At 30.8% G+C, this 17,270-nt stretch overlaps 1 protein-coding gene across 1 annotated transcript; it reads left to right on the top strand.

The window, feature by feature from the left end:
• The first annotated feature begins 10,047 nt into the window (after positions 1–10,047).
• Positions 10,048–11,743, top strand: LOC121206477 (wall-associated receptor kinase-like 1). Its single transcript, XM_041077433.1, has one exon. The coding sequence runs from the start codon at positions 10,075–10,077 to the stop codon at positions 11,224–11,226; it is 1,152 nt and encodes a 383-aa protein (XP_040933367.1). The 5' UTR covers positions 10,048–10,074; the 3' UTR covers positions 11,227–11,743.
• The last annotated feature ends 5,527 nt before the right edge of the window (positions 11,744–17,270 follow it).

The following is a 17,270-nucleotide window of genomic DNA, read 5'->3' as shown; positions in this document are numbered from 1 at the left end:
AATCGAGGCCATCAATGCACATTAACGCACCATCAATGCGTTGTCCAGTAGCTTGTCTCTCTCACGACCGTCCAGCACCGTGATCTCAGGCCTCATCTCCGACCTTGGTACCACCATTGACACCGAAATCTCCGCAAAAGAGACTATCTCATGGTCATCAGTGCACAAATGGGTATCTGCCGAGATTCGAATCCATGACAGCAAGCCCAGCCACCGAAATCTTCGCAAGTCACCTGCAAGAAAAGGAAACAAACAGTAGATACACAAAAAAAAGCAGAGCAAGAAAAGGAAAGAAATCAAAGCAAAAAAAAAGGCAGCAGATATACTAGAACAGGAAATGGAAAAAAATCTTCCGATTTCTTTCCAAAATAGGCAGTAGTTTAAGGTTATAAAGCCTTTCGCAAATCTGTAAAGAATTACGAAAAAATACACACAGAGAGAATCAATAAAAATTTAGAGATTCAACAAAAGAATTTGTTCTCGCACACATATACATAACAAGCATCTCAATCGATTGAATATACAAAGGTGAAATTTTTTTAAATATATGTACATATATATACTGCAAATAATAAAAAAAGAAAGTGGTACCTTTAGTCGGCGTTGAAAGGGGAGGTTTTTAAACCTCAGACCACCGTGCGCGATGGAGATGACAGGGGCACGTGAGCGTGTGTAGACCCCTGGATGGAGGTCTGATGACCCTTCAAACACCCCTCCCTAACTCTTTTTCAGAGAATCTTTTCTTTTTTTTTAGAACAAATTTAAAAATGATTTAAAACCAAAGGTTTTGGCTTATATAGCCTTAACTGAACGACGCCATTTTAGCTTAATCCAATAAGCTTAAAACGACGTCATATTAAGGCCCCAGGATCCGCGCGTTGACCCGATTACCCGGGGAGGATTTGCGTGTTTTTGAGGATCAGGTTAATTACCCAATTGATCCTTCCATTTTTTTTATTTACAATTATGTTTTATTTTATTTAGGATTTAGCCTTGATATTTGCTTCAGTTTTAATTTAATCCTTGTAGTAAATGTTTTAAGTCTTGGATTAAAATGTCGCCGTTTAGGGACAAGGGAAAATTTCTCGATGAGTCCCTGGGTTTTTAATAGCCGTTTCAATTAGGCTCGATCTCAGTTTTTATTAAATCAACCACTGACTTTTGTTTATGTAATATTTTAGTCCCTTTTACCCATTTTAATTTATTTATAACTTATTTTATTTTAATATAAGCATACATATTATATATATATTTTGTAATTATTTACTTATATGCTATTATATTATACTACTTCATGTTTTTTCCATTGTTATATTAATATATATTTTAACATATATCATTACTTATTATTTAATATATAGTATATTTTTATCACATAATGTTTATATATCTTTATACTATTATATTGTTTTACATTGTAACAATATTTTATTTCATATTATTATTATTTATTATGTATTATTTTTTTATAAATTATTATTATTTTACATTATTATCTATATTTTTTTACTTGTATTGTATAATTATTAATTATTTATACATATTATATATTATTTTTACATATATACACTTTCATATTATAAATTATTATTATTTTATATTATGTCATTTTTTATACCATTATAAAATATTTTATGTATATGTTATTATCATTAAAAGTTTTAATTGTATTATATACTTATTTTTATTCATATATTAATAATTACTTTACTTATATTCTATTATTATATATTTTGAAAATATTATAACATTATAATTGGTAAAATACATATATTTTATCATTAATTACTTATTTTATACTTATATTCATATATATTATATAATTATTTTACTATAAATATAAATTCTTTTACATATTAGGTATTTTATACATTATTTTTCTAAACCAATACATTTTTTTATAAAATTATTATCCTTTTATAAATTTTTGTTATTATGTATTATATATTGTATATTAAATACTATTTTAAAATTATTATTAACTACCATTTTTTATTTGTATATTTCATTAACAATTACTCACTTTATTTTATATTTTTATATATACTAATTCTTTTATATATTTTGTATATATATGTATGTATTAAATGTTATTTTATAATTTGATGTTATATTTTATGAACATGTACATTGATATTATATTACCTTTTAATTGTGTATCATGCATCATTTCTTAATTATTACTATGTATGTTTGTATGTTGTGTTTATTCATCTTCAATATATGCTATGAATATCTTTGTATATATGATGTTATGTAATCTTAAATATGTATGTATCTAGTATATGATTTTTGTATTACTGCCATTGTATCATTTAAATGCATGTTTTATTCACTCATTATTGCAATACGCTATTCCATAATGATAATATGTTCCATCATGTATCGGTTCTAGAAAAGAGACTTCAAAGTTTTCGAAAATAAAAAAGGCAATGCTTAGTATTTGGAAGCTTCGAGAAAAGTAGTGCCTTAACTTATTGGGTTGCAACTTTTCTCGTTGAGTTCGAATAGTCAAGTACCCTTCTAAGTTTTTAAGATTTCTGAAATACTAGCAACTGTCTTGGAATTTCAAAGCGTTGTGTCCTAACTTATTGGATGTGGCGATTTGTCGTTTCGAGATAGGGATTTCCAAAAGGTTAACTTAGTGTCAATGTTTGATACAAGTGAATCTCAATTTTCAAAATCAAGATATTTTAAAGAGGATTGTATCTTAAAATTTTTAAATTTCCGACCTTAAAGACATTTGATAATTAATTAGGTACCAATTTTTGGGCGTTACGAGGGTGCTAATCCTTCCTTTTACGTAACCGACTCTCGAACCCGTTCTTTTGTTTCGTAGACCAGAACTAATGATTTAAAAAATATATATTTTAAAGGTGATCCAATCACACCTAAAAAGATTGGTGGCGACTCCCGTTTTCGTTTTTTAAAGTCGATTCCCATTTTCCAAAACTCGATTTAAAATGGTTTCGACAGTCGACTTTGAGCCACACACAATTAAGGAGGCACTTGTTAACAAGGAGTGGAACTTAGCAGTCCAAGCAGGATTTGATACCTTAATGGCTAACTCTACTTCGGAGCTTGTTACTTTACCTCTTAGTCGAAAAATGATTAGGTGCAAGTGGCTTTTCAAAATCAAGAAGAATCCTGATGGGACGATTGCTCGGCATAAGGCACAGTTGGTGGCAAAAGATTGTTCACAGGTACTCGGGTATGACTTCAAGGAAACATTTAGTCTGATGGTCAAACCTGCTACTATCCTAACCATATTATCAGTTGCTATCTCCAACGGTTGGCAACTCCGTCAGGTCGATGTGAATAATGCCTTTTTAAATGGTGATCTCACTAATGAAGTGTTCACGCAGCAACCTTTGGGTTATGTTCAGTATTGACTGAATGGCGAACCCTTGGTGTGTCGTTTGACAAAGGTGTCGTACTGATTACGGCAAGCTCCATACCCATGGTTTGACAAATTGAAATAGTTCTTTGTGTCTACTGGGTTTATCTTATCTAAACCTGATATGTCCTTATTTTTTCGAGTTACGACCAAATCCATCATTTATATTCTAGTCTATGTGGATGATATTATTGTTACTGGAAGTTCGGTTGACGGAATAAACAGTTTTATTTAGCAACTACATAATGAGTTTTCTCTTAAATAAATGGGCGGCCTTCACTATTTTTTAGGTATTAGAGTCACTCGGTCTTCCACTGGAAGTCTCCACTTATGCCAACGCAAATACATTCGAGATCTGCTTGATAGGAGTTCCTTGGCTAATGCAAAAAGTGTTTACACGCCGATGGTCAGTTCCTTTACTTTGTCTAAAGATGAGGGAGATCGTCTTGCTGATCTTACTGAATACAGAAGCCTTGCCGATGCTCTTCAATATGTGGTCTTAACTCAGCCGGATATTGCTTATGCAGTAAATCGTGTGTGACAATTCATGCATACACCTACTATAGTACATCTGGTAGCGTTAAAACGAATTTTGTGGTATTTACATGGCACTATTAATCATGGGCTAGTTTTTCGTCCATTCGACAGCCTATCCTTAGTTGGTTATGTTGATGCCAACTGGGGACTGGATTTTGATGACTGCCGGTCTACGACAACTGAGGTTGAATATCGGAGCTTAACTGCAGCTACCAGTGATATTACTTGGTTAGTCTCTTTGCTAACGGAATTACAAATTTGTTCTACCGATCCACCTGCTGTTTGGTGTGACAATTTCAGTGCAGTAGCAGTTGCCGCCAATCCGGTCTTACACTCCAAATTCAAACATGTTGAGCTTGATTTATTTTTTGTTCGCAAAAAGGTGGCTAATGGTTCCTTAGTTGTCGGCGAAGTGCCGGCCTGTGACCAGGTAGAGTATAGAGTCTGTTAGTCTGTTACTTCGGGTCTTACCTATTGAGAAGCTGGGTGAATGTTAGAGTATAAAGTCTGTCTGTTAGTTTATTACTAATTTGTTATCCAGACTAATATGCTGTTAGTATTATGGTTAGCAGCGGTTAGGCATATACAAGTATATAAATTCTATCTGTGTACTTATCCAAGCAGAATACATACTAAGCAATATTTCAGTATTTTCAATTTCCTCATTTGTTCTTTGTTATTCACAATAATACAGTTACTAACAACAATTAATCATGTTTTGTTGGTATCTAAAAGCTAAAAAAGTAAGTTGGCTAAAAAGTGAAAAAGCGTGGATCATGTACTAGGTTTTGTTGAAGTGCATTATTTAAAAAAAAAAACTAAGTTGAAAGAAGGTTTCTGAGTTGTTTCCCATCATAAATATTACAAAACTCCTAATTATTACTTTAAGCAAGAAATATTGAACATTTAAGATGAAATTACAGCAGCAGGTCCACAAATATCGTGGGAACAAATTTGATATTGTTTATTGTTCTTGCTGGTTTTTCAAAATTAATTGAAATCGAAAAAAAAACTTACATATAATAAAGATTGTATGTGATGAGATTTTGAATTGGAAAACTTTAGCTTGCTTGTGAGGAAATAGTCAATAAACTTCAGATTTCATTTTATCGCCCTCCTCTGCAAATCTTTCTTGGAAATTTCTAATGTATATTTAATTAGAAAAGAAGATGTCACGAGAGCAAATGAGGTGCATTGCACAATTTATGGGGCAGATACTTGTTATACTGATTAGCTTGTAGAGGGTAGGGGTCTATTGAACTTGAATATTCTCAAGCTCAACTTAAAATTTAGAACCTGATATTTGGTTTGAGTTTAATCGAACACCTGTTATTAAGTTCGAGTTCACTTGAGATATAATTGAGCTATTTGAACTCAAACTCGATTAAGTTTATTTATTAATTTTTGTACTCTAATTCGACTCGATAATTAAGGGCAATAACATAACTTAATAATATAAAAAAATATGAAAAACATGTTAAGACTCCCAAGCTATTTAAGTCAAGTATTGCTAAGTTAGAATTTGGCTGGACTGATAGCTCAAGCTCATCTAAATAATTACTGAATCGAATTCGAATTTTTTCGATTCAAACTCGAGTAATCTTGCAAGTATTAGTATCTCATTTACACCCCTAATAGAGGGGATGGAGGACAAAAAAAAATTGACTCTTAGAAAATAGGGTTCTTTTACACGTTATATATAATACATGAGTAAAGTACATTAGTTGTCACCCAACTATGAAGTTTTTTTTATTCACCCAACTTAAAAAAGATATAAAATAGTCACTAAATTATTCAATTTTGTTTTTGTTTGGTCATCCAACTATCTTTAATTTTTGGGTGTTTTTAGTTTTACGTTAGCCGGTTGGTGACAATAAAATGAAATAAAATAGTTGAATGACCATTTTATAATTTTTTATAATTAAATGATAAAAAAATACTAATAATTGAATTATTATTTTGTAATTTTTTATAGTGGTTAAAAAAATAAGTAAATTGAATACTTTATCCATAATATATTCACACGTTGCTGTCCAAATGGTGATGGCCAACTACAGTCCATAAACGGCTCAAATATTAAAAAGGATGAGCTATAAAGTATGAATACCTTTTGTTTGTACTATGGGATTAATATTTTATGGTGCATTGTGATATGTGCAGTATTTAATAAATATTTAATATTCTTGTATCTTGTGCAATAATTTTAAATATTAAATATTTTTGTCTTTGGAGTTTCATTTGTTTATTGAATTATAAAGTATAGGATATTTGTAATTTATATTATATCATAAAATGAATGAAAATGTATATTTGTGGACAATTATTTGATAAAAGTGTTGGACTTTTGTTTGGGAACCTACATCATATCAAAAATTAAAATATATATATATATATATGTACGCGTTTAAGAAAACTTTTAAAAAGAAAAGAAAATGCTACTTAACTCTGCTTCTGTTTCTTTAAAATCTGACTTCTTTAGTAACCCAATCTAAATCTTCTTTCATTTCCCTTAAACAACGGAAATGGGTTTTCACTTCATCCTCCTACTCCTCTTCCTCTTATGCCCAATATTACAAGCAGCAGAATCTCAAGAACCTGCCTGTGGAGAAGAATTATGCGGAAATGTTACAATTTTTCTCCCTTTTGCAATCAATAAAAGCTGATATACTAAACCTTGGTTTAGACTGACTTGCAAACCAACCCCTAATGGGGAAAAGCCATTCATAAACATAAATGGCATCGATCTGGAGGTAGTTCAACCCGCATATGTAAACTTAGACACCATTGTCATCCATAATCCAGTTACTCACATTAATTGTGATAATATAAACGAGGCTAGTGTGAGTGTGAATCTCTCAGGCACTCCCTTTTTCTTCTCAAGTGAGATGAATTTTTACGGGTCAGTAGGTTGCGGAAATTTGGCTACTATGTTACGTAACGAAGCTGATTCACTTGGCGGCTGCGTTCAACCAAGGTGTGACGATGGCGCTTCTGAATCTGGCTGCTTTACTCAAATTACGGGAAATTTCACTTCCTATACTGTAAACATGACAGCCATGTATCCTGACAGCAACAGATGCGCATCTGGTTTCTTCTTTTACAAGTTCTTATCCCCTAATGCTTACACATTACCCACTGGCATCAACATTGGAACCACGCATGTTCCTGCCGCGCTCAACTGGAATTCCACCTATTGCGGTAACGAAGGTCAGTCACGCGCTTCCATTTCAATTGCTTGGCTTTCATTTTTCTTCTTTTAATTCAGTTAATGTATAGATTTTGCTAATTGTTTAAAATCAGTCTTTAGAATCATTCATTTTGTATTTTAATATTTTCCTTTTTCAAAAATTTATACCTAAAAAGTTTTGTATTTCAAAAACTTAAATTAATACCTAAAAGTTTTTACTTAAAAAACTTATACCTTGAAGGTTTTTGAAGGGCAAGTATCTTTCATTAGAAATATTGAATCACATCAAATTCAACCATAAGATTTATATTAATTATTGAATTAAAAAATTTACTTAGAGTAACACTTTTCATATGACTTTTTAAGTAAATATTTATTTATTTGGATAATTAAAGATAAAGCATGAAATTGTTTGAGGTGAAATCTAAGCTTTCATATCTACAATATAATATTTTTGTCACTAAACGAATAGATTGGTAGCATATGTACCTTCTTCTTAGATAATTATATATATATTAATGACACATTGCTTTTATTTCCTACAAACATTGGATGTACATACATTTAGTAGATTTTGCAATTTACTTCCTTCTTGCTAAGCCCGCAGGATGCACAATACAAATACTAAGATTAGGATCGACCAAAATCAACACCTACAAGGTAGATTCATGTGGGAATGTTACTTTTCACTATCCTTTTAGAATGAAGGATCAAGATAATTCTAATGATTGGTTTAAAGTGATTTGCAACAAAACTGTCAATGGGGAAGAAGTGCCTTTCTTAAACATAAATGGCATGAATATGCAAATACTCGGCTTTGATTTTTTGGTAGGCACTTTCAAGGTCAACCATCCAATAACTTACTTTAACTGTCCAAAAAACCATTACAGTGGGATGAGTCTCAACTTAACAGGCACCCGCTTTTACTACTCAAATTACTACAACATCTTCTGGTCTTCGGGTTGCGGTAATTTGGTAATTGTTTTTGGCAACGAAACAAATAATTTTATAGGCGGATGTTTGCAACCAAGTTGTAGGATTCATAACAAGACTTCCTCTATTGATGGTTGTCTTGTTCCTATTCCTCGGGGTCTCAGTTCATTCTTTGTAAACATGAGTAGTAAGGTTGATTCTAGTGATTATAGGAGGAAAAGACCATGCGGATATGCTTCCTTGATTTCTGATGATTATGATGTAACCTTCGAGTTAGATGATTTTGATATAACTAAAAGGACGCATATCCCAATGAAACTACAATGGGGCACACCAATATTATCAGAGTGCGATTTGAAGGATGGTTCAGACACTTCTTGTACATACAATGGTGAATATTGTTGGTCGAGGTTGAGCTCTAATCATCTATGCATGTGCGAGGTTATCAATGATATCGGTTATTCTAGGTCATGCAAAGATACGAGTTAACTTTTTTTTAGAGAACTCTTTTTTTTTATATCTTATCTCAATTGAAAATTTATTAAAATATCTTTTTTTTATATACAAATTAAGTTATATTATTTTAAGGGTATTTTGATCGTTCTACATTTTTATATTATATCCATAACAAATCTAACATGGTTGAGATTTGAACCTTTCACACAATAAATTTTAAAATTCAACTTTATCATTTCAACCAAGAATTCATTTGATATTTATATAAGCTTTTAATACGTATGTTTATTACATAATTTTTTTCCACTCACATCTTGAGTGTGCCTTAAATTTGTATTAATTTTTAAAGGGCTAATTGAATTAGTATCACTCATCAACTAAGTCTCAACTTAGTTAAGAAATTAAGAAAATCCATTATTTTTATAAAAGAACAAATATTAAGTTTTTGTCATTTTATATTTTATGTAAAATCTAAAAAATTCAACCAGCATGATAGCTAATATTTTAACTCAATGAAAAAAAAATTCTAAAAATTGTTTTGCATACGTATTGCTAGGATACCCCTAAGCATAATTTCAACCAACAAAAGGAAAATGAAATTAGATATCAAAATTACTTAATTAATATTTATTGAATTATATGGGTGAATGTACCTAAAAGTCTCTCTATGGATTTGATCAAATTAGTCATTCTACTATTAAATTAATTAATCTAGTCCATGTGTCGTAAAATAGAATTAAATAAAGTTAAATTGGAATAGAGTTAACATTTACTAATTATTTTTAAATTTTTTATAGTTTTGTAAATGAAATATTTTGTTTGAAATTCAATAGCAATTTAAAAAAAATTCAAAACATTTTTTATATAGTAAATGTTAACGTTGTTATAACTTAAACTTATTTAATTCTTTTTAATAGTGTAAGGACTAAATTAATTTATTTAATAATAAATGGACTAATTTGATCCAGTCCGTATAGTATAACAACGTCTTAGATACTTTAATTGAATTATATGATTATAGCCTGTTTTTTCAATTCATAAATGACAGATGGGAAATGTGAGAATTATGGCTGCCGTATTCTTTGTTTGAATACCCCTAGCAACTATTGCTTGTCAGAATCTTGCCCTCCTAATTATGAATACAATAGTACAGGATTTCGTTGCAAGCGCAAAATATAGACTCAAAACACTCATAGCTTGAAAAGTCTTATTGTAAGTACGTGATGAATTTACATATTTTGTTTTTAAAGTAGAATTATTATGATTATTGGATTATGTCAACTCAAGTAGTGATTTATTTCCTTTTGAATGTGTGATATAGTAACAATCATTTATCATTAAATTTGTAAAAGTTAAATATCAAAACAATGCATGGTGTAATAAGGTTCTCTCATTGTTCATTTAAAATGAATGGCTATCAAATATGAGTAAAACTTCATTAAAACATTTTCATGGTTTTTTAGCATGTATTTTAATTAATTTTAAAATTTACCTTTTTTCTTATATCTATATAGGTTGCAGCGCTAGTATTGGGACACTATTTCTACTACTCGCAACATGGAGTATGTACAAAGTCCTTAAAAGAAAACAAAAAATCATGCTGAAGCAGAAATACTTCAAAAGGAATGGAGGTTTGTTACTGCAACAGCATTTGTCTAGCAATGAAGGTAACGTTGAAAAAATTAAGTTGTTTACTTCAAAAGAGATGGAAAAGGCCACGGATTATTATAATGAGAACAGAATCCTTGGTCAAGGAGGTCAAGGGACTGTTTATAAAGGAATGCTAATAGACGGAAGCATTGTGGCTATTAAGAAATCCAAAATGGTGGAAGGAAAGAAATTTGATGAAAAGAAGGTTGAACAGTTCATTAACGAGGTAATAATTTTATCTCAAATTAATCACAGGAATGTGGTTAAGCTTTTAGGGTGTTGTCTAGAAGCTGAAGTTCCTCTATTGGTGTATGAGTTCATCCCAAATGGTACATTATACGATCTCATTCGTAATCAAAATGAAGAAATACCATTGACATGGGAAATGCGTTTACGAATTGCGATCGAAATTGCCAATGCCTTGTTCTATTTGCATTCAGCTGCTTCTACTCCTATTTATCATCGAGACATCAAATCTAGTAACATACTTTTGGATGATAAATATAGGGCAAAAGTATCAGATTTTGGAACTTCAAGATCAGTTGCACTTGAACAAACACATCTAACCACTCGGGTGCAAGGAACTTTTGGATACATGGATCCCGAATATTTTCGATCAAGTCAATTGACAGAGAAAAGTGATGTTTATAGCTTTGGAGTTGTTCTTATTGAGCTTTTAACAAGTCAAAAACCCATCTCCGCAGAACAATCAGAGCCAGTGAGAAGCTTGATATCTTATTTTTTGGATTCAATGCAGGAGAATTCCTTGTTTAACATTATTGATCCAATGGTAGTAAAGGATGGTCCAGAACAGGAGATTATAGTAGTGGCTCTGCTAGCAAAAAGGTGCTTGAATCTTAACGGAAAGAAAAGACCCACCATGAAACAAGTAGCAATGGAGCTAGAGTTGATTAAAGCTTCAGGTGGAAATGTTATTGAAGACTATGGTGATGAAGAATCTGAAATAGATGACATGATCCATTCATGGGAGACCAATCCTAGTAGTTCAATGTCTGGGACAATTACAACCGACAGTGTAACTTTTCCATTAAATTCATCTTTCTAGTTTCCAACACTCCTAAAACAAGTTCTCTTAGCCTTTAGCTTCTCTATTTGTCACATTGGTGGAGTGCCCAAGAATTCATACTTGTTTCACTCAATGTTATTTGACCTCTTGAAGGTATTTATTATACAAGTTCTGGATATGTGTTCTTTTTCTTTTGCTAAGTCGATGAATTCATTAATAAAAAAAGAACTCCAAACAGCGATACAAAATCCAAGGATACCATAAATCGAAAGAAAGGTAACCCTAATTATCCATATCTCCTTTTTCTCTTCTTCAGATATCTGAAGATCAAATAAGAAGAGGTGATTAACTCATCATAATAATAGTAAGCCTTCATTGAGCGAGAACAAGTAAATAAAGCAAGGGATATTAACAGAATCCAATATACCCTTATCGCCATTTTTCTTATCGCCATTTTTCTCCGACGCCATTACTACTCTATCCACAACTCTCGAACCTTCAATTTCAACTCCTATCGGAACCCCTCTGATTGTTCATATGCTTCTTCAGATTTCCCCTGCAAATAAACAAACTAGCATTAAACATCCAATTCCATAAGAAAATAACATCAAAAGGCAACAAAAACGATTTGAAACATACAAAAACACAAATCCAATCAAGGTTGCATATTGACAGATAACTGAGCATCCATTACTTCCTGCATATATGTGTATATATATAGAATTGTGTAACATTAACAAAAAATAATTTAAGAAATATTTTTTTATAATAAGTTAATATATTTTGATTATATCCAATAATTTAAATAAAAAATATTATTTTTTGTTAATTAATGTAATTAAAAATAAAATATTTAAAAATTAATTAAATATTAAATGGGTAAAATCACATATTAGAAGATAATAATATTAAATACTAGAGATGCAAACTACTTAGGTTTAGCTTAAATAAGCTTGGTTATCTTTAAGTCGAATAATCCAAATTAAATTGGAGCAAACTAAATTTGAACATCTCAATGTATAATTTCATAAAGCTTACAATTCAAGTTGGATATTATATCAATGTTTTTATTATCGGATTAGTGATCGAATCAATCAGTCCATTAACTTTCAGTATGTTCGGTTCAAATAAAGTAAATTATTAAAAATCATAAAAATAAAAAAAATTAATAATTATAAAATATGATTCAATCAGTTCAACTGTTTTTAGTCCATTTCAACTGATTTTTTTTTTACCTTTCCGGATCGATATCTCAATCGATTCCCTATCCAACCGGAGAATCCGATATAGTTTAAACAACATTATATTATAATTTTTGTACTAATGATGTTTTTAAAAAAAATATTTGAACCATTGAATATTATATATATTTCACTTTTAATGAATTATATATATATAGACATATAAACGCTTCAAGAAATAAATAAATAAATGGTAAATTTACAATAGATTTAAAAATTTAATTTATAGTATGGAAATGACCACATGAAAGCTCGAGACCTCTCTTCCTAATGGGACATATAGGGAATAGGATCCAATTCATGTGCAAAGTGAATGACAATCTACAACAAATATAATCACAAGTAATAGGAAGAAAAATTCACATCAATTGATCAATAAAGTCACATATACAACTTACAACAAAAACCTTAAAGCCAAGCCCTAAAGTAGATTGACTCTCAAAACCAAAGTCTGCAATGGAGTCGCTAAGTTGTCGTAACATGCTAGGGATGAACCTAACAAGCTAGACACGAAAATCTAAAAAGTGAAGTTGTCATTAACTAATTCAGGTTTTGTCAGTTAGTCACCTATCACCCAAAGTTCTAAGGCTAATTCTAAGACAAATGTAAGGGAAAATCTTAAAACTAAGGAACGATTTCATAATCAAACTTGGATTCAAGAGTACAAATACGTGTAGAAAAGGTCAAAGCACCCCCACAACACCTATTCAAAGATAGTCCTACAAAGCTTAATGTTTAAGGTTTTGAAATTCTAGTATTGACTCTCAATAAACCTAATTTAAAGGAAAGAAGACGTCCAAATATATAATACTAAATGAAACTCGAAATTCTACAATTATTGTTTAAATTTCAAAGTTAACTAAAAAAAAGTGTAGGACTAAATTCTAGGATTTTAAAAGCTAACATTAACATCTTAAAAATTCTAAAATGTAGAAAAATGAAAATTTAAAACCTATAAATTGAAAGACCTTTGAATCAAAATTTTAGACTAAAATCAAATTAAACCTATTAACATCCTAACATCTAAAATGTAGGACTAAAATAAAAATTAAAAAACAAGAGAAAAAGCATTGATCGTAGACTAAGTTTTGCTTTTCTTGGATGTTTTCTAAATAATTCTAAGGTGCATTATTATTGTTAAAAAAAACTAAGTTGAAAAAAAATTTATGAGTTCTTTCTCATCATAAAACCCCACAAGTAGCAGGTCCACAAATATCGTGGGAACAAATTTGATATTGTTTATTGTTCTTGCTAATGATGTATACTCGGTTAGCTTTCTGGTTTTTCAAAATATATTGAATATATTCAACATAAATCACATATATTATATTGAAAAAAAAAGGTTACATATAATAAAGACTATGTATGCTCAACAACTATTTAAATTCCATGCACATGTAATATCTATACCATGTATCCGTATATTATATATAAACCATTTTTATGTAATTCATGTAAATACATGTACTAGTTCGTATCGAACTCATATAAACTCGTAACAGAACTGTACTCATTGAACCACTTAGAATATCGTTAGCGCAGGTAGTACACATGAGGTGTACTGAATGGTAATCCGTCAATTCCTGTACATGTATGCTCATACGAGCTATAAACAGTAAGATCCTCCGAGCTGAATAACAGTAAGCTCCTCCAAGCTGAATAACAGTAAGCTCATATGAGATAAGTATCGATAAGCTTATAAGAGCTGAAATTGGTAACCCTAATTACATGTCATTTGTATCTTACGAATTCCTAAGGTTCAAATAGGGCTCTGTAGTCGTTGTACGTCGTCGAATATGCAATCAGTATTCATTCATGGAAATTACGCAATTCACAAACATATAATTCAATTTAAAACATATAAATGTACAATTTAATTACACGAACTTACCTCGACGAGTTTACATAGATACAAAAGTGATTAATCCAAGATTTTCTCTTTGCCTCGATCTAACTCTATGCGAGGTCTAACTAGATCTATATGAATGAATTTAATCAATTCAATACAAATCACATTCAATTTAGTCCAACACATATTTTTGGCAAAATTACCATTTTGCCCATATACTTTTAACTCTTTGCAATTTAGTCCCTAGGCTCGAAAAATGAAATTCATTCAATTTTATCCCTACCCAAGCCTAGTTGAACTATTAACATACTTATAGAAGCCCATATATTTCACAAATTCACACTTTTACCTCACAATTTATCACATTTCTCAGTTTAATCCCTAATCGATAATTTCATCAAAAATTCCTTTACAAAAGTTGTTTATCTAACAACAACCATTATTTTTCTACCATTAAACTTTAAAACCCTAATATATTCATCAATGGAAAAATTCAAATACTTTAATAGTTTCACAAATTAGTTCCCGGGCTAGCTAGATTAAGCTATAACGACCCCGGAAACATAAAAATCATCAAAAACGAGACAAAAATACTCACCAATTAAGCTTCAAAGATGTCAAACCCTAAGGAGAAAAAATGGCTTCTTTTTCCCTTGTCCAAACGGTTGAAGAAACAAAAGAAAAATGAAGTCTTTTAATTTGTTTTATTTGTTTTATCATTTATTAATTATTTACCAAATTAAGCTTTAAAACATTTAATAATTACACTAATGCCAAGCCATGCACATCCACTATGTCATTTAATGGTCTAATTACCATAAAAGGACTTTCACATTAAATTTATATAGCTATTTAATACCTTTAACTATTAGAACTCAACTTTTACACTTTACGCAATTTAGTCCTTTTTATCAAATTATCAAATTGAGCATGTAATCGGTAAAATTTCCTAACGAAATTTTTATACGGTAATACTATCATGTTGTAGATCATAAAATAATATTAAAATAAATTTTTTGACCTTAGATTTATGGTCCCGAAACCACTATTCCGAATTCACTAAAAACGAGTTGTTACAACAAGTCCTAATTTAATCTAGGGTTTATTACTATAAATATCATAAGACTAGGTTTTAAGAAAAATTGTAAACTTCTATTGTGCTAAAAACACTATTTCCATAAATAAATTTTCTAACAAACATTTTGAACTGATTTTGGTCTGGCTTTAAGGCTAAATTATCATGAGTCAAGCTAAAATTACCATGGGAAAAAATTGTGGCACAAATACTGTGTAATAATTATTTTTACTAATTAATTTAAATTAATTATGAGATAAATAATAAAAAATTATATTATCAGTAAATAAATCAATATAATAATTGATTATTTTATCTCTAATTAATTAAATTAATACGAGATAAATAATAAAAAAAGGGATTAATCTTTGTGGATAATTTTAAATGAAGAGTTTACATGCCACAAGATCTCTCTTTTACTTGATTAACTGACATCATATTGGAGAAGAGACTGTTCTATTATCCCATGTTGTACGCAACTTGCACAAAACTTCTTAAATCGCTCCCAATAGTTGTAAAGAGACTCTACATCCTTTTGCCTTATCCCAACAATCTCCCTCCTTAACTCAGCTGCACACGATGATGGGAAAATCTGTTGAGAAACACACGGGAAAGATTAGCCTAGGTTGTGATAGATCCAGGAGGTAGATTAAATAACCATTCCCTATTAGAATCTGCTAGGGAAAAAGAAAAAATATGTAATTTGATTTGATCCTCAGTTACGCCCAGAGGTTTCATACTAAGACAAATCATATAAAACTCTTTTAGATGTTTGTGTGGATTTTCATCTTGTAAACTAAGAAAAGTCGACAACAGTTGGATTAATCCTGACTTAAGCTCAAAATTAGTATCCATAGTAGGATACGCAATGCATAACAACTGAGATCTGTAGGCGCTTCGGCCATTTACTGAATCGTTTGAGCCATAGGTTGTTGTGCTGGATTCTGATTTACGTTAACCCTAGCGTTAGGCACCTCTTCCGGTGGATCGACTCATATTCTTTCGTTCTCCAGTGTTTAAGTAGGGTTTTCATTAACCCTAGACTCAACTTCGTCACTTGCTTCTATTTCCGACAGTGGGTTAGTCTGAGTTTCTACCACATCTAACTACCTTTTTCGTAGCTTTGTTTCCTTATGATTAGCTCTAGTAGTCTTTTCTATTTCTGAATCGAAAGCAAGATTTCCTGGAGCAGATCTGGTCATAAGAAAAACAAGCAAGATTAGTAGGTTGACAGTCCCTGGCAATGGCACCAAAATTTGATGTGTCATTAAAAGTAACAAAAATATCCTATCCATAAATACCAAAAAGAAATAGTATATCGGGAGTAATGTCAAATTCTCAGGAACTGGATTGCCACAACTCCTTATTTCTCGAAATCTCGGGCATAGTCGTGCCTAAGAAAAATAGTTGACATAGAAAAAATAAAAATATGATTAAGCTGAAATTAAATACACTGGAATCGTAATTGTGAGAAGAAAAATAATTGAAAAAAAGGTGTTTTCTGATTGAGGGATTCTAGCCTCCGGTTATCTCGATCCTCCTTTAGTTCAATCATAAGTTTTTAGGTGATCTTTCTCATGACCAAATAAACGAATTATAGTGGAAGAGGACACCTACGACCACTAGCTCCACTTAGGTTATAGCCTTACGATCTAGAAGAACCTAACTCTAGCCAACCATCACTTTTGTGGAACGGTCTTACACTAGATCATCGTTTCTTAATGGCAAATGCCATGCCATTTCATATCTTGGGCTCGACAACCTCTAACATAGTAATTTAGCGAACCAATTGTGCAACCTTCATAAAACATACAAAGCGGTCGTCTTTGCACAAGATGAAAATATTACTTTTGAAAGGACATGGATGGAAGTGTCAGTCCCATAATGAAGAGAAATGATGAATAGTCATTTGAGAAGG

The sequence above is a fragment of the Gossypium hirsutum genome, chromosome A09, assembly GCF_007990345.1.
Source record: "Gossypium hirsutum isolate 1008001.06 chromosome A09, Gossypium_hirsutum_v2.1, whole genome shotgun sequence".
Taxonomy (NCBI): Eukaryota; Viridiplantae; Streptophyta; class Magnoliopsida; order Malvales; family Malvaceae; genus Gossypium; species Gossypium hirsutum.
Note: the sequence above shows the minus strand (reverse complement) of the source record. Positions and strands in the feature narration are given on the sequence as shown.

What these genes read in the sequence shown, in the direction of transcription:
- LOC121206477 (XM_041077433.1), top strand. Translation starts at nt 10,075, where the DNA reads ATGTACAAAGTCCTTAAAAGAAAACAAAAAATCATGCTGAAGCAGAAA.